At 49.5% G+C, this 26,168-nt stretch overlaps 2 protein-coding genes and 1 long non-coding RNA gene across 13 annotated transcripts in view; 1 reads left to right on the forward strand and 2 right to left on the reverse strand.

Moving 5' to 3' along the window:
- ZFR2 (zinc finger RNA binding protein 2) overlaps positions 1–2,986 on the reverse strand; it is a 45,982-nt gene extending 42,996 nt beyond the window's left edge. For all 6 annotated transcript variants that reach the window (XM_082453221.1, XM_082453220.1, XM_082453219.1 and 3 more), the window contains exon 1: positions 2,878–2,986. In XM_082453221.1, the coding sequence (XP_082309347.1) occupies positions 2,878–2,930 (53 nt within the window). In that variant the 5' untranslated portion in view covers positions 2,931–2,986. The remainder of the gene's footprint in view (positions 1–2,877) is intronic.
- A 308-nt stretch (positions 2,987–3,294) lies between these two features.
- The window catches only part of ATCAY (ATCAY kinesin light chain interacting caytaxin), a 42,328-nt gene continuing 19,454 nt past the window's right edge, over positions 3,295–26,168 (forward strand). For 2 of the 4 annotated variants that reach the window (XM_082453273.1, XM_082453274.1), the window contains exons 1-2: positions 10,653–11,782; positions 24,675–24,733. In XM_082453273.1, coding sequence (XP_082309399.1) covers positions 11,706–11,782; positions 24,675–24,733 — 136 coding nt within the window. In that variant the 5' untranslated portion in view covers positions 10,653–11,705. Of the gene's footprint in view, positions 9,439–10,650; positions 11,783–24,674; positions 24,734–26,168 lie in introns of those variants that run through there. The other 2 variants (XM_082453272.1, XM_082453271.1) reach the window with 2 other exon arrangements.
- LOC309656643 overlaps positions 12,327–26,168 on the reverse strand; it is a 54,707-nt gene continuing 40,865 nt past the window's right edge. Inside the window, exons 4-6 of one of the 3 annotated variants that reach the window (XR_014261465.1) lie at positions 14,532–14,688; positions 13,926–14,145; positions 12,327–12,835 (exon numbers count right to left, since the gene is read on the reverse strand). This is a non-coding gene — a long non-coding RNA (uncharacterized lncRNA). The remainder of the gene's footprint in view (positions 12,836–13,925; positions 14,146–14,531; positions 14,689–26,168) is intronic. The other 2 variants (XR_014261466.1, XR_014261467.1) reach the window with 2 other exon arrangements.

A 26,168-nucleotide genomic window follows, 5' to 3' on the forward strand; every position in this document is an offset into this window, starting at 1 on the left:
CCTGACATTCTCCAGATGAAGGAATTCAGCTATTAACATTTATGCCAAAAGCTTATTAAAATAGAACTTCTCCTGATGGGAAATCAAGTATTACACCGAAATCCAGTAGCTGTCTTATTTAGGTTTAACAAGAACGCAAAGGTAGAGGTAGCCAGCTACACTAGATGGGTGGTATTTTGACAAAACTGCTAGAAAAGGGAAATATCACAGTAGATCTGGCCCGCCTGTCATGTTCCACCCCTGTGGACATCCACCGTACAGCTCTGAGCTCTCAATGCTTTCATTACCAACTCGACTTAACTCACACAGAATTCTGCTGGATTTCCTGAGCAGCTCTCAGCCTCACAACTGAAAACTGCATTCAGTGCTAATTAAACACACTGTAAGATTCAATTTTCCACATGGGATTAATCCTTAATTCTAAACACATGCAGCACTAACTCTAAGTCTAAAAAAGCTTTATGAGATTTAAAAGACCACCTAAAGTAAAATAAATGAAAATCATCATTATTTACAAGTAATTACAAACTTTTCTTATAACTTCAAGAATAAGTGTGCATCCGATTCTTACTGAACAACAATTTAAGAACAGTTCCGATTCCAACCCTATTTATGGATGACAATGTAAGGAATATTACTATCCAAGGCTATGGTTACCAATTTTAAAAGCCAAAAAAACCTATGCAAAATTCCTCTAAGAAATAAACTGTCGTCTTTGCTTTGGCAATCCATGAAATGGGCTTTGTAAATACTGTTGTCCAGTATTTGTCCATAAAGTTGGTACCCACAAAATCTGTTACCTGATCAGTTTTTCCATGGCACATTATGTAAGAAATATATACTTTAAAAGCAGCTGAAGGTTTCAAGCAAAAGTCGTTTCCCCCAAGAGAATGTCTAGTTAACTTAAAACTATTCAGACAACGCAGATTATCTTGTTTCAAGGTTTTCTGAGACTAAAATTGATTTTGCTATGATTCCTATTGTTTTTGATTTAGTTAAATCTACTCCTTTCTCAAGGAATAACACACATCCTTGGGGACAATGCTAAAGACACAGACTAATTTGACATTCAGTTCGTGGTAGTTTAACATCCTTAGTTACATGTGTGTTTACTGTATCACCTAAGTCATCAGGATCCAGACAAGAGCTGTGCCAAAGTGTTTAAATACCTTAATTCAGGTAAATGACAAAAACATCTGCTGAAGGCCCGCAATTACCTGTTTTACCAGTGTAAGTGCTCATACTTCTCCTCTGGAAGGTAATCTTAATAGAAAGCGTAACATTCAAGTGATTATCCGCGTCTCACTAAATAATGCACCGGAGGAAGAGAGAAAAAAAGAGAAACAGAAAGGAGAGAGAGAAAGGAAAGAAAGAAGTGGCAGCAAGCAGGCAGAGGGGCAGAACATTTCCAAAAGGGCGCGGTCTCTGGCAGCCTAGCCTACTCCTGCTGCTGTAACTAAGCACGGGCAATAAGAATGCTGTACCACCAAGGATGACGGAAACAGGGAAGGATAACATAAAAATGTAACACGCTGTATGTAACACTCTGTAGCCATTCTTTCCCTGACAGAAACCCCATGACCAGCCAACACTACACCTTTCAGACCACTCTGGATACAGAAAGCAGGAAGAGCGCTCCCAGTTTCCACAACCCCTGGTTCCAAGGCCTGACCTAATTCCTCCTGATCCCACAGGAGAGAACACAGCAGCATCACAACAACTGGGCTGAGGGAGGGATGGGCACTAACTTTCCACTAGCCTTACCTATTTTCAACGTGCTGAAAGAGAGCATGAAACAACCCTAACAGGCCCGTGGTGCAGCAGGCACCTGTCGCTCAGTTATCTAAGGGGCAGTTTGAATCCAGTCTGTGAGAAACTGGCCCAGGAGGTTCTGCCAGGCTACCAGCTGGCAAGTGACACCAGGGCGACAAAGGAAAGTGGGTAGGGGGGCACTTTCCCCCAGGGATGCCCGCTCTGCCTGCATCCCCGCCTGGGACCTGGTCTGGAGTGCCAGGCTGAAGGACTGAGACCGCAGACAGGCTCCAGGGAGAAGCCCTGGAGAATGATGTGCGTGTGTACATCTGGGGTACAGACACACCCCATGTGTCTCTACCCACAGAGCCCTCCTTCCCCTGGCTGCTTCCCATCCCTGCCCACCCCCACCCCCGGCTCTTCCCTCGGCCCCTGTCTGCCAGGAGGTCTTAAAATATCCAGTCACCTCCTCCACTGAGTTTCCAGGTCCCTCTACCCTTCCTTACTGTTCTCCCTCCCCCGGAAGCCCCAGGTGCCCACTCTCCTATTGGGCCTCAGGACTTCGCTCAGGTCAAGACCGCTACCCTCTCAAGTCTCTGCCCGCTCCCCCAGTCAGGACTCTATCCCCCTCCCTCATGCCTCTGCCTCTCCCCCCCCCGTCACCCTCCCAGGTCTCCGTGTTCTCTCACACCCCCTCCCCCCATCAGGGTTCATACCTCCAAACCCCACATCCCCCTGCCTGGCCAGGAACCCCTCCAGGGCTGTCTTCCCTCCCACCTCCACTCCGCTCTCCCTCGCCGAGGGCTCTGCTCCACCCTCTGCCCCGCCAGGTGCACTCCCAGATCTCCGTCTTCTCCCCACCTCCACCCCAAGTCCGGAGGCTTGACCTCCCCGCCCTCCGTCCTTGGCCCTTGCCCCTCCCCCAGTCCGGCCAGGTACACTCCCAGGCAGTCCCACCCCTCGTCAGATCTCGGCGCCCCCTCAGGTCCATCCCCGCGACAAGCCCAGAGCCCTCTCGCACGTCAGGAGCCCCTCTGCTCTCCCCGACAGTTACAACTCGGGGCCGCGGCCTCCCCGGGGCCGAGGCCGGGGCCGGGGCAGCGCGGGCGGCGCGGGGGCCATTACCTGTACTGCGAGCCGGCGCCCTGCGCGAAGCCGTAATAGTTACTCGCCGCCATCTTGGCTCCTCCACAGCGCGCCCGCTGACCCGGAGGCGCGAAGGGGCGGGGCCGTCGGCGCGTGACGTCATCCGGCCCGCGCCCAGGCCTCGTGCCGCTCGCGCCCCGCCACGCGCCCCAGGCCCCGCCCCCCGTGCGAAGCTCGCGCCTTCTCCCTTCCTAGTCTGCGCCTGGGGGCGTGTCTTTGCCTCGAGCCCGCCCTGCCGCAAGCCCCGCCCCTTGCTCGGAGCCCCCACCTTCCCTCTGAGCGCTCAGTATCCGGGGTCTTTGGCTCGACCCCCTCCTTCCTGCGGAGCCCCAGATCCGGCCCTCTCTGTTTCAGTTCAAGCTCCGCCCCTCGCCGCAAGCCCCGCCCCTTACCGGATTCCCCTCCTTCCCTTTAACCTCTCAGCTTGGGGGTTTTGAGGCTGGAAGTGATTTTCCTTTTCGTGCCCTTGGGTGGATTTGGTTGCCCCGCTGACCGTTTCTGGCTGGGTGAACGTGGTCCTACTGATACGGCCAAGTCCTGCTTGTCCCTTCAGCAGCCCCCTGGGTGCCAGTCTTTTCGAGGAGCTTTCTAAGGCTCCAGTACCTAAAATTCAGTGACTCTAAATTAGTGGTTCTCAACTGGAGTGTTTTGCCCCCAGAGGACTGTGGGCAGTGTCTGGGGACATCTGTGGTTGTCACGACTGGGGGTGCTCCTGGCATCACGTGGATGGGGACCAGGGATGCTGCTCAATGCCCCACAGTTCCCAGGAGGGCCCCCACGACAGAGAATGACCTGGCACCAACGTCAGCAGTGCCAAGGTGGAGAAACCCTATTCTAAGGGTAATTCATTTTGAGGGCTATTTCTTGACCCACTTACTATAGGCAGGGCCATCTTGGGGGGTGCAACAGTAAGCTGCATGGCACCAGTCCTCAAGAACTTAGATTCAGGGAAGCAGATCATAACCAAACTATTACAATTAAGGTAGTCTTTGGTTAAGAACAGATTTATTGAGATATGATTCACGTCCCATACAATTCGCCCAACTAAGATGTGCAATTCAATGGTTTTTAGTATATTCACAAAGTTGTGCAACCATCACGACTAATTCCAGAACACTTTCATCACCCAAGAATAAACCATGAACTCCTTAACAGTCACTTCCCCACCCCCACCCCAGCCCCTGGCCACCATTAGTTTGCTTTCTGTCTCTATGGATTTGCCAGTTCTGGGCATTTCCTATAAATGGAATATTACTCAGCAATAAAAAGGCATAAACTCTTGATACATACCACAACTTGGATAAAGCTCTAGAGAATTATGCTGAGTGGGAAAAGTTCCATTTACATAAAATTCTTGAAAGGTCAAAAATCATAGAAATGGAGAACATATTTGTGATTTCCAGGGGTTAAGGACATGGGGAGGGGGTAATGGGTAGTGGGAGTAGCTATAAAAGGGCAACATGAGAGATCCTGTGGTGATTGAAATGTTCCGTACCTTGACTGTATCAAAAGCAATAGTGCTATTGCATTATACTATAATTTTGCAAGATGTTACCATTGGGTAACATGGTGGAAAAGGGTACATGGGATCTCTCTGTGTGATTTTTTACAACCCCATGTGAATCTACAATTATTTCAATTTTTTAAATTAATTTTTTAAAGGCAAAAAAAAAAGAGTACATTTACCAACCGTGGTGGGGTGCTGTTCTTTTGCCACCCTTTTAAGCAGGCACAGGGCTAGTTAATTCTTGGATGGAAACCATGGCAAGCCCAGGGTGCCAAGGAAAGCCGTATGGGTGATTTAGTGGATGGCATTCTTCCATTTGTGTCTTAATGACCATGTGTGGCCACAAGGAACAATCTAGTGCGTCTGGCAAACACAGCTCTCCTGCCATGCCCTGGCTGAAGTCCAGCATGGTAATTACACATGGCCTCCCTCCAATTCCCTGAAGCTCTAACTAGATAACCCAGGCTGCATGCCTTTTACAAAAGCAGGTCTGTTTTGATGTTTTCTCTGGATTGCATAATATCTTTTTTTCCTGTTATTTGCTATAAGCATTGTGCTAAATGCTTCACATGCATAATCTTATCTAGTCCTCACAATAGCCCTCAGAAGTAGGTATAGTTGATTCTCGTTATTGGCAGCAGCTCTGTTCTGTAAAGTTGCTGCAAACACTGAAATAGCAAAATACTGACCCATTACTCCTAGGGGAAATACAGGGTTAGGTTCCTGCGAGCCTCTGGTCACAACATTTTCATCAACTGATCAATACATAACCTTGTGTTATGTGTGTTGTTTTGTTTAAAGGCTTCTTATTTAATATACATTGTAGATTCCTTAATATTGAGCTCACATTCCAGAGCACTATAACTCACACCTCAATGAAGATTATCTAACATGCTTATTTTCTCCATAAGGGCACAGCACAGCCTTCTTGTGCTAACAAACACTAGACAGCACTTCAGCACCATGTGTGGGGGCCATTGTAAATAGCCAAGTCACCAAAAAATGCACAAAAATGTTTAAAGCACGGCACTAAATAGACCCAAAAAAGGACAGTTGTTTACAGCCTAGGCTGGAATAAACATCATCTGGTTCAACCTCAGCTGACAGCACATGCACAACCAGCACTCAGATTTTTTCACTTCTCTGTGTTGTCTACAAATGACCCTGGAAGCACCATGAGTATTGATTTTGGGGGTTACAAATAAATTTCAGCCAGTAGGCAAATTTACAAATACCGTGAATAATGAGGATCAAATGTATTTGTATGAATCCCCTTTGCAAATCAGGAAAAGGAGATTCAAGGAGGTTTAGTAATTTCATTGCCTCAACAAACTTCACTGAGAACTAACTTCGTTTCAGGTATTCTTCTAGGGCAGGGTTTCTCAACGCCCGCACCGTTGATATTTCAGACCAGATAATTCTCTTGGGGAAGGGGCTGTCCTGTGCATTGTAGGGTTTTGAGCAGTATCTCTGGTCTTTACCCACTCAATGCCAGAATCACCTCCATCCCCCAAGTCATGATAACCAAAAATGTCCCCAGACATTACCAAATGTCCCATGGGGGGTAAAATCGCCCACAGGTGAGAACCACTGGTCTAGAGATTAAAGATATAGCAATGACAAAATGAATTGATCTCAAGAAACTTACATTCTGGGGGAATGGGGATGGGGAGTTAGTGTTTAATGGGGACAGTTTCGGTTTGGGAAGATGAGAAAGTTCTGGAGATGGATGGTGGGGATGGTTACACATTGTGAATGGAATTAATGCCACTGAACTTTACATTTAAAAATGATTAGAATGGCAAACTTTATGTTATGCATATATATTAATATATATAACCACCATTAACGATAAACCAGACGAGAGCCAATCTTGGTTCACGCAGCGGCTCGGTGGCGGGCTGCAGCACCACGGACAGCTCCCAGCGCGCTCTCAGGGAGGAAGAGCTGCTGCTTTACAAATGTCCTTCGGTTCCAAATGCTTTTCTCCCCCTTCTTCATCCATCCAACTCCTACTCACTCCTCAGCGCCCAACCCACACGGTCACCACCCCTGCCCCACTCTGAGAAATCTCCCCATGTGCCTCCCAAGCCACTCTGCTCCAAAGATGTCAGTGCAGACTCCCTTGCCCATATCTGCTTCTCCGAGTGGGAGTTCTACGAAAGCAAAGTCTTACTCACGTTTCGGACCCCAGTGCCCAGTACTAGAACGAACCTGGATTTCCCGCTCAGTGTCTCTTCCCAGAGCTCCACGTCCTCCAGCCAAGAGGTGCAAAGTCCAGATCTTGTGCTGGAGTCTCTGGGCTCTCTTTCCCTGCTGTGGGGAGGTTGCCTTTATGCCTTTGGCTTGGAGGGGCACCGACCCTGATGCAGTGAGTGGGGTAGCTACGTGAATAGATTGTTGTCTGAGACCCACATGGGGAGCCATCGTCTGTGCAATCTACCTGCATTTCCCGAACATCTCCTTTGTGCTGCGTGCTACTGCCCTGGCACATTACAGTGTACAAAACCAACCAAGTCTCTTTTGAAATTTCTATTCCAATAAGGGAGGGGGGGGGTCCTAGAATAAACAAAGAAACAAGTAAATAATCTCAAATAGTGGTAAGTGTTATGAAAAAAGACTCATCAGCCTCCTCAATACCATAAACATAGAATTAGTGTATGACCCAGCATCGCCACTCCCAGGTATATACCCCAAAGAACTGAAAACAGGGATTCAAGTAAATCCATGTACACCCATGTTCATAGCAGCACTATTCACAAAACAGCCAAAATGTAGAAACACTTTTTGTTTATCCACTGGTGAATGAATAAACAAAAAGTGGCACACGCATACAATGAAATATATGATTCAGCCATAAAAATGAACGAAGCACTGACACACACCACAATGTGGATGATGCTTGAAAAATGATGCTCAGTGAGAGAAGCCAGACACAAAAGATGGCATAGTAGATTATTCCATGTATATGAAATATCCAGAACAGGCAAATCCACAGAGACAGAAACTGGATTAGTGGTTGCCAGGGGGCTGGGAAGGGAGAAGTAAGAGACTGCTTAATTGGTCGGGGTTTCCATTTGGGGTGATGAAAAAGTTCAGGAACTAGACAGTGGTGATGGTGGCACAACACTGAATGTACTTAACGTCACTGAACGATACACTTTCAAATGGTTAAAATGGTAAATTTTACATTATGCATATTTTACCACAGTAAAAAAGAAAAAAAAATAACACTGAAAAACAAATCAGACTAGATAATGGGATGGAAGATGATGGAGTGAGAGGCAAGGTAGGTGGTGAGATTAGGAAAGGCCTCTCTGAGGAGATTACTTGTGAGCTGACACCTGAATCATGCAAACATCTGGGGGAAGAGCATACCTGGCAGAGGGAGCAGCTTGTGCAAAGGCCCTGTGGTGGGAATGAGCCTGATGTGTTCACGGAACAGATGAAAACCATCACAGTGATTAAGAGGGACAGGAGGTAACAACAGGCATCCGTTCCTACTTAGGATCATGTATTGATACTAGTTTCCTGTGGCTGCCATAACAAAGTACCACGGACTAGGTGGCTCAAAACGATAGCTTTTTTTTTCTCTCTCTCTTACAGTTCTGGAGGCCAGAAGTCTGAAATCAAGGTATTGGCAGGGTTGGCTCCTTCTGGGGGCTGTGAGGGAGAATCCATTTGGTGCCTCTCCAGCTTCCGGTGGTCACTGGCAACCTTCCATATTCCTTGGCTTGTCGATGCATCATCCTGATCTCACATGATGTGCCCCCCCCCCTTCTCTTCTCTTATGAAGTCACTTATCATGGGATTTAGGGCACATCTTAAATCCAGGATGATCTCATCTGGAGATCCTTAACTTAATTCCATCTGCAAAGACCCCTTTTTCCAAATAAGGTCACATTCACAAGTTCCAGGGGTTAGGACATGGACATATCTTGGGGTGGGGGGGGCACCATTCAACCTGCTACCAGTCTAAAAATAAAAATAGCAACAGCAAGAAACACGCATAGAACTTTTCTCATGCTGCGGCACTGTGCCAAGCACCCTCCCTGCATCACCTCATTAAATGCCGAAAGGCCAGTACCCTGATGTTTCCATTTCACAGATGAGGAAACTGAGGTCCAGGAAGTATGATCACTTACCCAACCAAGTCCCCAGCTAGTGGCTGAGCCAGTGTCCCAATCCACTTATGGTTTGATTTCAGAGGGTGCATTCTTAACTCTATACCATTCTATGGTCTTCCAGGGAGGGGTTAACGCACGCACACCTGCAGGGGGCGCCTTTCCCTCGGAGGCCCCGAGCGAATGTGTCTGAGAAGGTTCTGTCTCCCCAGCACCCAGCCCCGTCTTCGGCACATGGCTCATCGTAAGTGGTCGGCTGAGGGACCCATGAAACGGGTCCATGAGGATATTATTTCCTCCCTCTCTCTTAATCTAAGGAATGAGGCCATCGCTGCCACTTATTTATTTGATCCTTGTTTTGTTTTTAAATCTGTGATGCGCCATCAGGAAATCATTTCCGCTTCTGCCCCTGGTGAGGCTCTTGCAAATGCTCCCCTCTCAGCCAATGGAGAGCACCGATTCTGGCAGGGGGCTGTGCTTTTTGGTCAGCCCTGCCCCCATCCACCCACCCTGCACACAAAAGCAGCATAATTAACTGTCTTAAGGAAGCCGAGCCTCCGCCAGCTGCAAGCTGGCAAGAAGAAAATACCTCGGAGGCACGAGGACCAGGGACGCAGCCGCAGCCGAGCGAGGGGGAGCCGACCGCTGACTGCAAGCTGTTTCCCACCCGTGGACAAAAGCGCCCATCCGCGCCCGTCGCGTTGCCCTGGGTGACCTTCCTTGGATGCGGAGTCCGCGCCTGAGCGCATCTTCCTCGGACGCTCCGAAGGCGAGGGATGCCCGGCTGCATCCGCCCAAGGCTCTTCTTTGTTTGCGCGTAACCGGGAGAGGCCGCGGAGGTAGCCGGGACTCACGCGGAGGTGAATCCACTTTCTTTCTCCCCGCCCTGCCGAGGAAGACTGTCCGCAGGTATCTGCTGCTACAAACCCCCTTCTGGCAGATGGGGCGGGTGGGAGCAGAGAACCAGGGTCTTGTGATTCTTGGGATGCTACCACCTCCATTTTACCCCACGCTGAGAAAAGCATCCGCCCCACACACACACCCACAGTTCACCTCCCATGCCCACCGTTCACCTGGATGGCAGAGGATTGCACCATTTCCGGGACGTGCTTAGAGATTAGGCGGCTGAAACGCTCAGCCCCTCTCTGGGACGCTTCCTGAGAGACCGAAATGTACACGTCCCACCTCTGTGCATTTCCTATTTATAACACCGTGAGCGGATTTGGAATAGGATTTGATAGATGTGTATGTAAAAGCTTGCCTATGGGGTGGGGAGGAAGGGAAACGGTTGAAGACAGAGATTCCTCCTCCTCTGTCTGAACTTGTATGTGCTGATAATTCAGCACCATAGCGGGAAGGAACGCTTCTCAGCTTCCCGTCGCTGCCTTATTTGCCGTCCTCGAACGTGAAGTCGGGATCAGAGGGCGGGAGCGTCCAGGGCCCTGAGGTCACCCACACACACCCCTCATTTAGAGGATCGTTGGGCCAACATGTGTGGCCCCAGTCTCAGCTGTGGGTGGGGTGGAGGTGGGTGGTCCTTTCTGGGGGCTGAGGTCACACCCAGCTCAGGATAAGGAAAACAGACGCAAAGACCACTCCCTTCAGAAAGGAAATGAATTTCCATCGATGGGAACTTTCCCTTGCAGTAAGTTCCTGGGCAGTTGTTGCCCACAGCATCAGGAAGACATCTCTCTCTCTCTCTGTTTTCCGTACTGCGTCTTACTGTCCCTCCTCCATGAATGAATGACGACATTCAGGGCAGTGACAAGAATGGAGTGAGAAACTCTCACTGAAGTGGGGGAGGGTCGAATTTCAGACATCCCGTCCCCCCTGCCTAGCCCTCACCTGTCTCCGGCTCCCTCTGAGCCCCAATCCCAAATGCAGACCCTCCATCCACAGGGGCTTAGGTCCAGCGAGGGGCTCTGGAAGACACACCCAAACTGAGAGCCACCCACCAGCTCTAGAGGGGCAGCCGCATTGAGTGGGGAGGGGGGAGGGGCTGGAGGCGGGACCTGAGGTGCTGGCAAGTGAGGATGACAACTTCTCAATCTCGGATCTATGGACATTTGGGGCCGGATCATTCTTGGTCATGGGGTACCATCTGGGGCACTGGAAAGCACTGAGCAACATCCCTGGTCTCCACCCACTTGATGTCAGTAGCACACCGCCCCCTCCCCCCCACCCCCCCGCACTTGTGACAGCCAAAAATGCCTCCAAACATTGCCAAATATCTGGTGGGGGAAGGCAGAATCACCGCCAGTTGAGAACCACTGGCTTAAAAGCTCAGAACCTGTACTATTAGTTGAGTCATAAGATCCTGGGGTTTATGCCCAAAGGGATCATAGAGATCCTTTCTAGACCAATTCTTCCATTTACAGGCAGGGAAACTGAGACAGGGGAAGTCTGCCATGCCCCAGGGTAGACCCAAATTCAGTCCCACTCGGCAGTTCTCACCACACTCCCAGACAGCCCAGCACTTAAGCCCCACCTAGAGTGCTGCCTCCCACCCCATCCTTTCCCCCAGCTGGTTCCTCGAGACTATAAAAACAAAACTGGCATTTTGTGGTTGGTAAAAATGATGATCCTGATTTCCAGCCCCAGGCACTTTCCGCACTTCCTTTTTCAGTCCTAGGGTCAGGTTGTCAGGACTTGCTTCTTCATTGGGGGAGGGGAGGGGAGGGGACAGGACAGGTGGGCTGGAGCAGATAGAGGTGGGTTGGCGTTAACCAGGTCTTGTCTGAATGTCAGTCCCAGCAAGGAAGCTTAATTATATCAGTCACTTAGTGTAAATGACTTTAACTGGATTTATTGCTTCCTAGTTGAAGTCCAAGGTAAGGGAGGGATGGTGAACCATGCAGAGGATGGATTTCAGAGCTTCAAGGGGGGAGGGGTGCTTTTAGCTGGAGGCTCAGCCCCTCCTTTGGTTTCAAACTCCAGACCCACATGTGTTCAGCTTTCTATGCCTCCGTTTTCTCACTGGTGAAATGGAGAAGCCTCATGGGGCTGGAAAATGATTCGATAAGACAATGGACACAAGAGCTCTTTGCAGATCCATCTCTGAAGTTCTGTGTGTGAGTGGGGAGTTGTCGTTATGATGATTGTCCAGTAAAACCTCCATCCACTGCCCTCCTTCAGGATTCATCCTTGCTTCAAGTCGGTGCCTCTTCCCAGCTCCCATGGGGACCACTGAAGCCACGCTCCGGATGGAAAACGTGGATGTGAAGGAAGAATGGCAGGACGAGACTCTGCCCAGGTACAGCTCCCTAGGTGTGCGTGTCAGACGTGGAAGGGCTGGCCCAGACGCTGCTCCCAGGTGTGAGGCAGAGACACCCCAGCTGACCGGGCCAAGCGCATAATTGATATTTGCTGAATTATTTAAGACTGATTTCCCACCTCCCTCCCCCGCCCATCCCTGCCCAAAGTGCCTAAATAGCTCCCATTCCCACACTATCACAAGAATTCTAAACATTCTTCTAAAACCATCTCATGGGCTGTTACAATATTCTTACCTGGGTTCCCATGAATTCAGGTAACAGCGTGTTTTTACCTGCAGCAGCCAGAGGGACCCTGTCATACCCCTTAAAAGCCCTGGGGCAGGGACTTCTCTGGCGGTTCAGTGGTTAAGACTCTGTGCTCCTAATGCAGGGGGCCCGGGTTCGATCCCTGTTCAGGGAGCTAGATCCCTCATGCCACAGCTAAAGATCCCGCACGTGGCAATGAAGATCCCACGTGCCGCAACTAAGACCCGGCGCAGCCAAAACAAAACAAAACAAAACAAAACAAAACAAAACAAAAGGCACGGAAACAGATTCTCCCCCAGAGCCTCCAGGAGGAACCAGCCCTGCCAGTGAAACTGATTTCAGACTTACCTCTTTGTCTAGATTCGTAAGAAAATACATATGTGTCGTGTTGTTGTTGTTTTTATTTTTAATTAATTAATTTATTTTTGGCTGCATTGGGTCTTCATTGCTGCGCGCGGGCTTTCTCTAGTTGCGGCGAGCAGGGGTTACTCTTCATTGTGATGCGCGGGCTTCTCATTGCGGTGGCTTCTCTTGTTGCGGAGCAGGGGCTCTAGGCGCCCGGGCTTCATACGATCGAATATGCTGAGTATTTCACATACTTGTTTACAGTCTGTTCCCCGCCATGGAACCCACGAGAGCAGGGGCCTTTGGTTTGATCACAGGCATACAGTTGATGCTCAGTGGACATTGGGTGAATGGATGACGGTCATTGGTACGAATTCAAAATTGTAGGAAGCAAGCTGTGCGTGCCCACTGCTGAGATACTTGTCTCTCTGTATTCTCCTCTGGCGAGGCGTTGGGTAAGAGAAAATATAGTCAGCACAGGCTCCCCTTAATTCGTTGGCTGGATGCAACTGCTCATCTCCCTCCCACTTTTTTTTTGGCCAGTTTGCAGGATCTTAGGATCTTAGTTCCCCAACTGGGGATCGAATCCGTGCCCATGGCAGTGCAAGTGTGGAGTCCTAACCACTGGATCACCAGGGAATTCCCTCTCCCTCCCACTTTAATGCAAGGAGTTTAGCCACAGGAGATGATGTCCAAGAGTTAGTTGCATAACCATCTAGGAAGGAAGAGTCAAAGGGACTGGGCATATTCACCCTGGAAAAGAGAATTTGGAAAGGATCTCCAGCTCCAGATAATCTCAGTCGGTGAGGGTGCCCAGGGCAGAACAAGGATGATGGACAGGCATGAAAGGGATGCAGGTTTGAGTCTAAAGTAGACTCTTTGGACTCAAATGGTCCAATCTGTGCATGCTTTGTACGGCCAGCCGGCCCATTCAAAAACAAAATGGGCTGATGGGAGGAGATCTGGAGCTTCCTGCCGACCTGTCCCAGGAGAAGCTGTGATGTCAAGGGCATCACCCCCTCATTTGAGAATCTTTAGCCCTCTCTCCTGTCTAGTCATTTTCAGTGTCGATGTTTCACACACATCCTTATGATTCTTAAAGCGATAGATGGGGACTTCCCTGGTGGTGCAGTGGTTAAGAATTGCCTACCAATGCCAGGGACACAGGTTCAATGCCTGGTCCGGGAAGATCCCACATGCCATGGAGCAACTAAACCCATGCGCCACAACTACTGAGCCAGTGCTCTAGAGCCCACGAGCCCCAACTACTGAGCCTGTGCACCATAACTACTGAAGCCCACGTGCTCTAGGGCCTATGTGCCACAACTACTGAGCCCGCGTACTGCAACTACTGAAGCCCATGTGCCTAGAGCCCATGCTCCACAACAAGAGAAGCCACCTCAATGAGAAGCCCGTGCACCGCAACGAAGAGTAGCCCCCGCTCGCCACAACTAGAGAAAGCCCGCACACAGCAACGCAGCCAAAAATAAATAAAATTTAAAAAAATAAATAAAGCGATAGATGCCCCACCTCAGAATAGACGAGAATCTCTTGTCTGCACAGTACCGTTGTCTTCAGAAAGGCAAGTATTTCGGGAAAGAGACGGCGACTTCATTGGAGCCGACCTCCTGTTCTCTCACTGTTAAAATGTTCTTCGTTCTACACTCCCTCTTATAAGTCTTTCTCTTTAACTCAATACAAGGAGTGCTGATGCCTGGATTTGTAGAAAGGGGTCTCATGACACCCGGACCTGGCAGTTTGGGCAAATTAAGGACTGTTTTTGTCAGGGGCTCCTGATGTGGCTAGGAATGCTCCAGAATGGGCAAGAGCCGCCTTGGGGAGCTGTCCCTCGTTCCCGGCATGGGAGATATGTTTCCTCCCATGGAAAGGGTGGAAACAGATGGGATGATCTCTGTGGGTTCCTTCCAGCACCAAACACTCGGGGTTTGGGGGCGTCTCCAACCAGTGTCAGCATCACTTACCCTGTGGTCCCGTGAACTCTGGCCCCTGTCCGAGACCAAAGCGTCCCTCGGTCTGGACTTTGAGAACCTTCTGACACAACCCTGCCTGCCCGGGGGGCAAACCCCAACCCTTCCTGGATATAAAAAAATTCTCTGATGACAGCACAGGACTCACCTTGCTCACTCTAATTTTACTTCAAGCAACACAGCGGAACCAAGAGGGCACGAGCTGTGGAACCGGACAGCCGTGGGTTCAGATTCCAATTCTCCAGTGGGCTCGCTTGCCCACCTTGGGCAGCTCTTCGAGCATCTTTGTGCCTCAGTTTTCCTATCTGTAAAATAGGGACAGTCATTCCTGGCTCCCGAAGTTGTCACAAGAATTCGATGAGGGGGCTTCCCTGGTGGTGCAGTGGTTGAGAGTCTGCCTGCCGATGCAGGGGACATAGGTTCGAGCCCTGGTCTGGGAGGATCCCACATGCCGCGGAGCGACTGGGCCCGTGAGCCACGGCTGCTGAGCCTGCGCGTCTGGAGCCTGTGCTCTGCAACGAGAGAGGCCGCAATAGTGAGAGGCCCGCGCACCGCGATGAAGAGTGGCCCCCGCTTGCCGCAGCTGGAGAAAGCCCTCGCACAGAAACGAAGACCCGACACAACCAAAAATAAATAAATAAATAAATTTTAAAAAAAGAATTAAAAAAAAAAAAAAAAGAATTCGATGAGGTATGAGTTGCGAGGCAGCTGAGCCGGGCTGTCTAGATGCGGAGGGCTGCCCACGGGACTTGCTGCCCTCAGCATCATTCTTATCAGCTTGTACCTTGTTCACTCTGGTTCCTTTTTCCCATCCCCCCACAAAAGAGACCCTCCTCTCCCAAGCCTTGTTGAGACAAAGTGGAGCTGACTGCAGCTGCCAGTGTGAATTTCAAGTGAGTTTCCCCAGCTGCAGAGGGCTCTTCTCCCTTTTCAGTAGTTCAGTGTTTGCAGGATAGTGGCCTGGCTGTGCAGCCCTGGGGTCGGGAACATGCCTTCATCAAGGCTCTGTCCTCCTCGTTCTGGGAGAAATGAGTACAGCTCCTTATACAGCGTCCAGCTGCAGCTCAACATAAGCACCTCTGTCTGATGCCAGACAACCCCCAATTCCATCCTTCGAGCTCAGTGATCCCTTCCCGGGTGGGATCCTCGAGCTGCCCTGGGTGTGTCCGAGTGCTCCCCCTGTGCCCACAGCCCCTTCCTGCTGCCATTGCCTTGCGGCGTCTTCCTGCACCTCCTGCTCTTCTGCAGGTACCTGTGGACCCTAGCTGAGAAAGGGCAGCCTGGAGACACGATCCATCTACCTGCCTTGCTTCCACATTCATTCCTTCTAGTGATATGCACGGACTGTATGCCAGGCCCTGGGTGAGACGCTGGGGACACGTGGAGAACAGGAGAGCCGCCCTTGTGGGGTGTTTACAGTCTGGCGCAGAGACAGGCGGTCCCTTATAACCTCACAGACCAATGAAAAATTGCAGCTGGGTTCTTGGCACCTGGAGAGCACCAGGTGGGGTCTGACTGGGTTGGGGACATTGGGGGAGGCGCTGACCCTGAGCTCTGAAGGATGAAGAGGTATGAACAGGGGAAAGAGGCTGGGGGTAGGGGTCAAGCATTCCAAGCAGAGAGAGCAGCACGTGCAAAGGCCCTGAAGCCAGCGGAAGCAGATTGAGGGACTGAAGAAAGGTTGGGTGGGGAAACTGAGGACCAGGGTGGGAAAGGGCTTGGCCCGGGTCTCACAGCTAAGGAGAGGCAGGTACAGGGTTAGATGTCTGAATGGTGTCTCAGCCTGCTCTGCCTTCTATAACCGAGTGGTCGTGGGTTTTGCTTGTAACTTTTTTTTTCTTTCCTTTTTTTTTTTTAATTGGAGTGTAGGTGATTTAGAATGTTGTGTTTCTACTGTACAGCAAAGTGAGTCAGTTATATAGATACATATATCCACTCTTTTTTATTTATTTTATTTTTGGCTGCATTGGGTCTTTGTTGCGGTGCATGGGCTTCTCATTGCGGTGGCTTCTCTCGTTGCGGAGCACGGGCTCTAGGCGCACGGGCTTCAGTAGTTGCAGCACGCGGGCTCAGTAGTCGTGGCACATGGGCTTAATTGCTCCACGGCATGTGGGATCTTCTCGGACCAGGGATGGAACCCGTGTCCCCTGCATTGGCAGGAGGATTCTTAACCACTGTGCCACCAGGGAAATCCCTTCCACTCTTTTTTAGATTCTGTTCCCATATAGATCATTACAGAGTATTGAATAGAGTTCCCTATGCTATACAGTAGGTTCTTATTATTTCTCTATTTTATATATAGTAGTGTGTATGTGCCCATCCCAATCTCTCAATTTATCTCTCCCCCTGTAACTTTTTATTCTGACATGGTCCCAAGCTTAGAAAAAAAACTATAAGAATGGTATAAGGAATATCTGTAAACTCTTACCCAGATTTGCTGATTGTTAAGATTTTACTTCCTTTGCTTTATCATTCTCTCCCCCAACCCCTGTCTCTCTCTTCTGCCCCTGTCTCTCCCTGTGTCTGTCTGTCTGCTGTCTGTCTCTCTATCTACCTATGCTCAGTCTCTCTTTGTATCTGCCCGCCGCTGCACAGGGCAGGCCAGGCAACGTCCCTCCCCCAGCCCAACACACGCACAGAGGTGATTTCCTGTTGCCCAGCTCAGCAGTCCCTCATGCAGGAGCCGTGGGTTTGGGCCAGGAAGTGATGGCAGGCTCTGAGCAACCTCAGCATCTTCTGCCCTCCTCAACTGCGCCGTTCTCTTTCCTGTGCTCTAGCGATGCTGGGCTATCATAGCAGGATACCACACCCCAGGCAGCTTCAACAGCAGACATTTATTCTCTCACAGCTCCAGAGGCTGGATGTCTGAGATCAAGGTGCCAGCAGGGTTGGCTTCTGGTGAGGGCTCTCTTCCTGGCCTTCTCACTGCATCCTCACGTGGTCTTGCCTCTGCGCTTGCATGTGCAGGGGGAGCTTTCTCGTGGCTCTCCCTCTTCTTGTAAAGTCACAGTCCTAGGGGATCAGGGCCCCGCGCTTTTTTGTTGTTTTTTTTGGCCATGCCGCGCGTGTACACAAAACGGGCATGTAAGTTGTCTTCAGTCTCAATCTGAAAAAAAGATGCCTCTTTAAAACCTTCTGACTTAATCTGAAGCTTGCTTTTTTTCTTTTTTAAATGGAGGTGAAATTTACATAACAGAAAAATAACCATTTTATTTTATTTTATTCTGTGCCATGAGCATGTGGGATCTTAGTTCCCCAACCAAGAGGTGATGGAGCTGGGGGAGACCAGAGCAAGATGAATGGACAGAGGTGTTGGAAACTGCAGAGAAGGAAAAAGGGCAGATTTATCTGAGTATCTGAAACCACCAAAGTTGCCAATGGATAATTCTTGAATGCCTTTCAGCAGTTCCCTCTCTGGTTCTCCCAACGTAGCTCTGCAGGAGTCCTGTGATAAGCCCCAGTGTTGCTGGCCCATCATTGAGCCTTGGAAAAGCCTACTTATGCCCAGAAAGAGTTTTTGCTGTTACCCTGCACCAGAGGTGGCCGCCGTCAAACAGAAACAGAGGCTGGAAAACCCTGGAGGGGAGACCGAGGCAGCACAGCCGGTCTTAATGCCGTCAAAGCCCTGGGGCACCAGTTGGGAAGCAGGAGGCATGTTCAAAGGTCCTGAGGCCCACAGTTTATTCCCAATTCCCTTCTTTCACACTGTGAGTAACATTAAGCCAGAGGCTAGGATCTGAGGGTAGAACTCGGTCCAGGAGCCACCTCTGAAGCCAGAACTATTGCAATAACAGCTGATTCCGGGTGACAGGTGTTTCTAGATTTTGGCCTTTCCCCACCACTTACATAATGTGCCCTCACTCGCTCCTTCCTTCAAAACCCTTGCTGAGGGCTGCTTCTCCCAGGTCCAGGCCCGTGACTCACCAAAGCAAGAGAGGAAGAGGCACTTCCTCCCCTTCAAGGGCTCACAGTCTGCCCAGGAAACAAGCAATTAGCACACAGTACCACAGATTCTGTGCTAAAGAAGTCTTCTGAGGCAGAATGCAGGGGCGGGGTGGATGTCAGATTCAGATGGGGCCTCCTGGAGGACGCTGACCTAGCCTGAAAGGCTGAGCAAGTTCACCAGTCAAAGAAAGCAGGAAGTGGCTCTCTAGGCAGAGGGGGTGGGATGTGCAAACACACTGGGGCAGAGAGGACCTTGGCATGGTAGGGGATGCAGTAGGAGAGAAGTTTGGATTTCATGCTGAGAGGGCGTGTGAGTTTCCCAGAGCTGCCATAACAAAGTACCAGGAACTTGCTTAAAACAGAAGAAATGTTTTCTCTCACAGTTCTGGAGGCTAAAAATTCCAAAATCAAGGTGTCAGCAGGGCCATACGCCCTCTGAAGGCTCTAGGGAAGGATGCTTCCAGCCTCTTTCAGCTTCGGGTGGTGGCCGGCAATCCTCTGCCTGCCTTGGCTTGTAGATGCATCACTCCAATCTCTGCCTTCCCCCATCTTTTTTTTTTTTAAGCTTGTGTTTTATTTTTTATTTTTACTTTTTAAAATTTTTATTGGAGCACAGTTGATTTACAGTGTGTGTTAGTTTCAGGTGTACAGCAGAGTGAATCTGTTATACATATACATATATCCACTTTTTTTCTTTTTTTTTTTGGCTGCGTTGGGTCTTCATTGCTGTGCACAGGCTTTCTCTAGTTGCAGCAAGTGGGGGCTACTCTCCGTTGTGGTGTGCGGGCTTCTCATTGTGGTGGCTCCTCGTGTTGTGGAACACGGGCTCTAGGCACACGGGCTTCAGTAGTTGCAGCACGCAGTCTCAGTAGTTGCGGTGCATGAGCTCAGTAGTTGTGGCGCACGGGCTTAGTTGCTCCGTGGCATGTGGGCTTCCCAGACCAGAGCTCGAGCCCGTGTCCCCTGCATTGGCAGGCAGATTCTTAACCTCTGCGCCACCAGGGAGGTCCTGCATTCGTTTTTAGATTCTTTTCCCATATAGGCCATTAAAGGGTATTGAGTAGAGTTCCCTATGCTGTATAGTAGGTCCTTATTAGCTATCTCTTTTGTATATGGTAGTGTGTATATGTCAATCCCAATCTCCCAGTTTATCCCTCCCCCCGACCCCCTGGTAACCATAAGTTTACTTTCTACATCTGTAACTCTATTTCTGTTTTGTAGATAAGTTCATTTGTACACTTTTTGTGGATTCCACATATAAGCGATATCATGTGTTTGTCTTTCTCTGCCTGACTTACTTCCCTCAGTATGACAATCTCTAGGTCCATCCATGTTGCTGCTAATGGCATTATTTCGTTCTTTTTTATTGCTGAGTAGTATTCCATTATATATATGAGATATACATTTATTTATTTATTTATTTATTTATCCATTCCTCTGTTGATGGACATTTAGGTTGCTTCCATGTCCTGGCTATTGTAAATAGTGCTGCAGTGAACACTGGGGTGCATGTATCTTTTCGAATTATGGTTTTCTCTAGATATACACCCAGGAGTGGTATTGCTGGATCATATGGTAGCTCTATTTTTAGTTTTTTGAGGAACCTCCATTCTGTTCTCCATAGTGGCTGTACAAATTTACATTCCCACCAACAGTGTAGGAGGGTTCCCTTTTCTCCACACTCTCTCCAGCATTTATTGTTTGTAGATTTTTTGATGATGGCCATTCTGCCCGATATGAGGTGATACCTCATTGTAGTTTTTTTTTTTTAATAAATTTATTTATTTGTTTGTTTTTATTTTTGGCTGAGTTGGGTCTTCGTTGCTGTGTGCGGGCTTTCTCTAGTTGCAGTGAGCTGGGGCTACTCTTCGTTGCGGTGCACGGGCTTCTTATTGTGGTGGCTTCTCTTGTTGCAGAACACGGGCTCTAGGTGCGCGTGCTTCAGTAGTTGTGGCACGTGGTCTCAGTAGTTGTGGCACATGGGCTCTAGAGTGCAGGCTCAGTAGCTGTGGTACACGGGCTTGGTTGCTCCGCGGCATGTGGGATCTTCCCGGGCCAGGGCTCGAACCCGTGTGTCCTGCGTTGGCAGGCGGCTTCTTAACCACTGCGCCCCAGGGAAGCCCCTCATTGTAGTTTTGATCTGAATCTGCCTCCATCTTCACACAGCCTTCTCCTCTGTGTCTCTGTGTCCAAACTTGCCTCTTCTTACAAGCATACCACTGATTGGCTGTAGGGCCCACCTTGCTCCAGTATGATGTCATCTCAACTTAATGCTGTCTGCAACAACCCTATTTCCAAACAGGTCACATTCCCAGGTTCTGGGAGTTAAGACCTGAATTATGTTTTGGGAGGGATGCAAGTCAGCCCACACCAGAAGAATAAAGCCACACTGTACACCTGGTGGATTAGGGGGAACCCCACTTTTTACATGGGTTTCCCAGCACAGACTGAAAGCAAGTGCTGCAGGGAGCCCTCTGGATCCACTTTGAGTTCGTGAAGGGGCTTCAGCTCTGCATTAGCTGAGGTCTTCCTGGGGCTTGTGGAAATAACCAGGTCTCACCTGACCTTGAAAGCTGCAGCCCTGTGGACCTGTGGGGTTTGTTCACATGAGCAGACTGGACACAAGGGGACAGTAGAGGGCAATGACCGGATTCAGCTCTACCTCTGTGAGTGGTTCGTTCTGCCTTTGGGCATCTTCTGGTTTAGCCTCCGTTTCCTCCTCTGTGAAATGGGCTGCTACCTGCCTCACAGGGATACTGTGAGGAGCAAACAAGATGATGATGCCGTCAACATTCCGACAGAGTGAGTGCCCTGTCCGTGGGGGTAAATTACGGTTCTAGCTGATTCTAGAACAACAGGGATTACAGCCTCAGGCTGATGGAAACAGGGAAGGCAGAGTAAATGAGGGGAAGGAGCCGGAAGGAAATCCCGACACCCAGGTGAGCAGGGGTGACGGACAGTCAGCTCCTGGTGGCGGTTACCATGCACGGAGGGCAGATCTGATTCAAGAAAAGACTGCTATCTAGACTTTTTGTGTCGTATCTCTGATTTGACAGCAAATTTAAAATGTTGTGAAATGCTGTGTGGGCAGGATAAAACTAGGGGTGGTGCATCAGCTGTCAGCCTGCAATTTCAGAGCATGATTTTGGGTAACCTTGCAAGTAGGTGGTGTGCCTCCTGTACTTCCGGATCCCGGACTTATTGGTGAGTTACCAGCTGCCCTCCCCGTGTTGAGAGCAGGGGTGTCAGCTACAGACAGAGGGACCAGAGCAATGTGTACACGAAATGGGCGTGTGAGTTGTCTTCAGTCTCAATCTGAAAAAAAGATCCCTCTTTAAAACCTTCTGACTTAATCTGAAGCTTGCTTTTTTTCTTTTTTAAATGGAGGTGAAATTTACATAACATAAAAATAACCATTTTATTTTATTTTATTTTTGGCCGTGCGGTGGGCATGTGAGATCTTAGTTCCCCAACCAGAGATCGAACCTGCGCCCCCTGCATTGGAAGCGTGGAGTCTTAACCACTGGACTGCCAGGGAAGTCCCCAAAATAACCATTTTTGGGGTGGGCCCTAATTTTTAAAAATATTTACTTATTTATTTATTTGGCTGCACCGGGTCTTAGTTGTGGCATGTGGGATCTTTAGCTGCGGCATGTGGGATCTAGTTCCCTGACCAAGGATCGAACCCAGGCCCCCTGCATCGGGAACGTGGAGTCTTAGCCACTGGACCACCAGGGAAGTCCCAAAATAACCATTTTAAATGAACAACTCACATGTTGTACAGCCATCACCTCTATCTAGTAGTAAAACGTTCCATCACCCCAAAATGAAACCCCATCCCCCTGGCAACCACAAATGTACCACCTGTCTCTGTGGATTTGCCTGTTTTGGACGTTTCATATAAATGGAATCACACATGATGTGGCCTTTTGTGTCTGGCTTCTCTCACTGAGCATCGTGTTCTCGAGGTCCATCCACATGGTAGCAGGTGTCAGCGCTTCACTCCTTTTCATGGCTGCATAATATTCCACTGTATGGATGGACCATGTTTTGCTTATCCGTTCATCACTTGGTAGACATTTGGGTGGTTTCCAATGTGATCACGCTGCAGTGAGCATTCAGGTATGAGTTTTTGCGTGGATATGTGTCCTCATTTCCTTTGTCATTTTTTTTTAAAATAAATTTATTTATTTATTTATGTCTGCGTTGGGTCTTCGTTGCTACGTGCGGGCTTTTTCTAGTTGCGGCGAGCGGGGGCTACTCTTCGTTGTGGTGTGTGGGCTTCTCACTGTGGTGGCTTCTCTTGTTGCAGAGCATGGGCTCTAGGCGCCCGGGCTTCAGTAGTTGTGGCGCACGGGTTTAGTTGCTCCGCGGCATGTAGGATCTTCCCGGACCAGGGCTCGAACCCGTGTCCCCTACATTGGCAGGAGGATTCTTAACCACTGCACCACCAGGGAAGCCCTTCATTTCCTTTGGACCTCTGCTCTATTTTGACTTTTGACCCCTATGAGAGCAGGGCGACATCTGATTCATCCTTTACCTCCAAGACCCTCCAAGACCGCCAATGCACTTGGAAGGGTAGTGGTTACTCAAAGAACATTCAAAGCATGGTGAATGGGAGAAAGGTGGGCGGGGTGGCAGGTGCGGAGGAAGAAGCATGGATAGATCCCACCCGACAGAGGGTGCCAGCTCATGCCCTACAAGGAACAGAGGTGATGGAATAAATGGTTTTGTTAAAGGAAAAGAAAAAGCATTCTACTGTCCTTCCCCATCTAACCAGCTCCCATTCCAGCTGAGCTGGGACTGCTGAGTTGCAGAGATGAATTAACGCTGCAGTGCTTCCCTGAGCCAGCACACTCTGCAGCTAGAGCCTCTGACAGCCCCATGCACTCTGCAAAACCCTCTGCCTGGAACTATTTCCCTAGGGAGCAAAGGAGCCAGAGCACGTGGGTCAAAGTCAGGCGGCATGAGCTGTGGTCCAAAAAAAAAAAAAACAGTCTGGGCATTGCCAGAGAAACAGGTCTTATTTTGCAAATTCGTGCTCCACCAAGCATTAAAGGGGCACAAATGTATAGCTGGCTGCCTTTCTTTTTTAAAAAAAATTTACTTTTTAGAAGATTTAGGTTTACAGAAAAGTCGCAAGAATATTACAGAAAATTTCCATACCCTCCCCCACACACTCAGCTTCTCCTAAATTAACATCTTACATTAGGCTGATACATTTGTTACAATTAATAGACTGATATTGATACACTGTTATTAACTGAAGTCCAGAATTTATTCAGATTTCCATAGTCCTTTTCTCCTGATATCCTTTTTCTTTCCTAGGATCCCACCCAAGTTCCCACGTAACATTCAGGCATCATGTCTCCTCGGGCTCCTCTGGGCTGTGACAGTTTCTCAGACTTCCCTTGTTCTCGATGCCCTTGACGGGTTTGAGGACTGTGGCCAGAGATTTTGTAGACTCTCCCTCAGTGGGAACTTGTCGGGTGTTTTCCTCACGGTTACCCTGGGGCGCTGGGCGCTGGGAGGAGGACCACCTGTGAAGGGCCGTCTCACCCTTCATCTCGGGGTGCCTGCCGTCAACATGACTCATCACTGCTGGTGTCGGCCTCGGTCCCCTGGCTGAGGTCGTGCTGCTCAGGTGTCTCCACTGGAAGGTCACACCTCCCCCCTTCCCATACTGTCCTCTTTGGAAGGAAGTCACTGTGCACAGCCCACACTTACAGAGAAGGGGGTTACTTTCCATCTCCTTGAGGGCAGAATATCTACAGACATTATATGAAATTCTTCTCTGCAGGAAAAATTTGTCTCTTCTCCCTGTATTTATTTATTCAATCATTTATTTATATCTGTATGGACTCACGGACATTTTATTTTAAACACTGGCTCACAATCCAATACTTCATGATATATTTTGTTGGTCAGACCAGTCCAGCATTGGCCACAGAGAGCTCTTTCAGTTGTCTGCTATGTCCATCGGATAACTTCTGGCTGCGTTAATAGCAGCAATTCATCGGAGACCAAACCCTGCGGGATCAGCCCATGAAGAATGCTGCTTATATTCCAAATATAATATAGATGAGACTCTTCTTCTCACTGGGCCTCAGCTTTCCCCGTCCCCACCCCCCCAAAAAAAAGGCTTAATATTTATTAGATGATCCAATGGGAGCCCTCCAGCACTGATTGTTTATGATTTTCTGTGCTCGCGAGCAGATGTATTTTGTCCCAAAGATTTCTCAAAGCTAAACAGATTTTGTTGGTGTCATTTTGTCTGAACTCCACGCTCCTGTGGCTGGACTTGTGGGGCCTGGTGGCTGATGTCCGCTCCCGGCTGGGTCTGCAGGCCACTCTCGGAAGAGACGGGGATGGACTTGCTTGGCAGTGCCACAGAAGACACATCCTGTAAGTTTCCATGCATGCAGAAATGGGCACACGGTCTGGGCTGTGCCCAGCACTGTAACTGTAGAAATGTCAGAGGTCATGCCTCCTGGGTGGAATGTCAGGGAAGGGGGTTGCTCTGCTCCAAGTCCTGCAGGGAAAGCAGTGTGGTTGTGGGCCAGAGACGTGTGTGGGAGCCATCATGAAGTCAGTTGCTGTGTGTCCTTGAACTAGTTGCTTAGCCTCTCTGTGCCTCCAATGCCTCATCTACTAAATACAGGTAGTGAGCCTCCCACAGAAGGGGCATGCAAGGATTAAATGAGATGATTTGTGTAAAGTGCCCAGGGGATGCCAGGCACAAAGTCAGCCCTGGGAGGGCTTTGCTGCCCTGAGCACTCAGGAGGGCTCATAGCTCTAAGGATCCAAAGCCCCAGACTTTGAGGACAGGGGGTCTGGGGCAGCCAGAGAAGCTGCCTCAAACATGTGTTCTCTTCAATGACATCTCCTGGCAGAGTCCTGCTGAGGGTCCCCGCTCTGCCTGCATTTCCCCCATGCAGCCCATCACAGAGCCCACCCTACAGGGGAAAGACTGCCCAGAGAGGGACAGCCACATCCCTGAGGTCACACAGCAGTGAGAGCCAGCTCTGCCTACCCCTGTACCACACTATGCCCATGAGCCAGGTAGGGGGACCAATTTGTTCCAGGTTTCTGGGGCCGATCTGGATGGTTGGTCACCCTGGAGTACCAGCCCTTCTTCCTGCCTGAGCACACGGGCTCTGCCCGGTGTTGTCACATCCCCACAGGGTGACCTTGGGCAAATCCTTTCACCCCTCTGGGCCTCCATTTCCTACCTCTGTAAAACGAGGAGTGTGTAGTAACAGTACCCCACTTCCTAGGTGTGACTGACTGAACGATGACCCCCAAAGATATCCAGATTCTAATTCCAGGAACCCCTGAACGTTCCCTCACATGGCAAAAGGGATTTTGCAGATAGGATTAAGTTAAGGAACTTGAGATGGGGAGATGTGATCATTAATTTTATGTATTCACTTGCCTGGCCCATGGTACCCAGCTATGTGGTCAAACATAATTCTAGATGTTTCTGTTGAGGGTGTTTTTTTAGATGTGATTTACATTTAAATTCATGGACTTTGAGTAAGGCAGATTGCCTTCCATTGTGTGGGTGGGCCGTGTCTAATCAGTCGAAGGGCTCAAGAGGAGGGAGGAAAAAAAAAAACTCAGGTGTGATTCATCCCGGGGCAAAATTCCTCTCCAGCTGTGGACCTATGAAATCAGGCAATGTCTCTGCTTCCAAAACACGATGGCGGGATGGACATAGAATAGATATTCTCATTCCAAGTGGGAGAAATTGGAAGGAAGAAAGGGGTCACGGGACCCAGCAAGTCTGAAACTTGGCAGGGCAAATTCCATTAGGTTTTAGGCCTGGAGAATCATCTTG

The sequence above is a fragment of the Balaenoptera physalus genome (genome assembly GCF_965194825.1).
Source record: "Balaenoptera physalus genome assembly, chromosome: 3".
Lineage (NCBI taxonomy): Eukaryota > Metazoa > Chordata > Mammalia > Artiodactyla > Balaenopteridae > Balaenoptera > Balaenoptera physalus.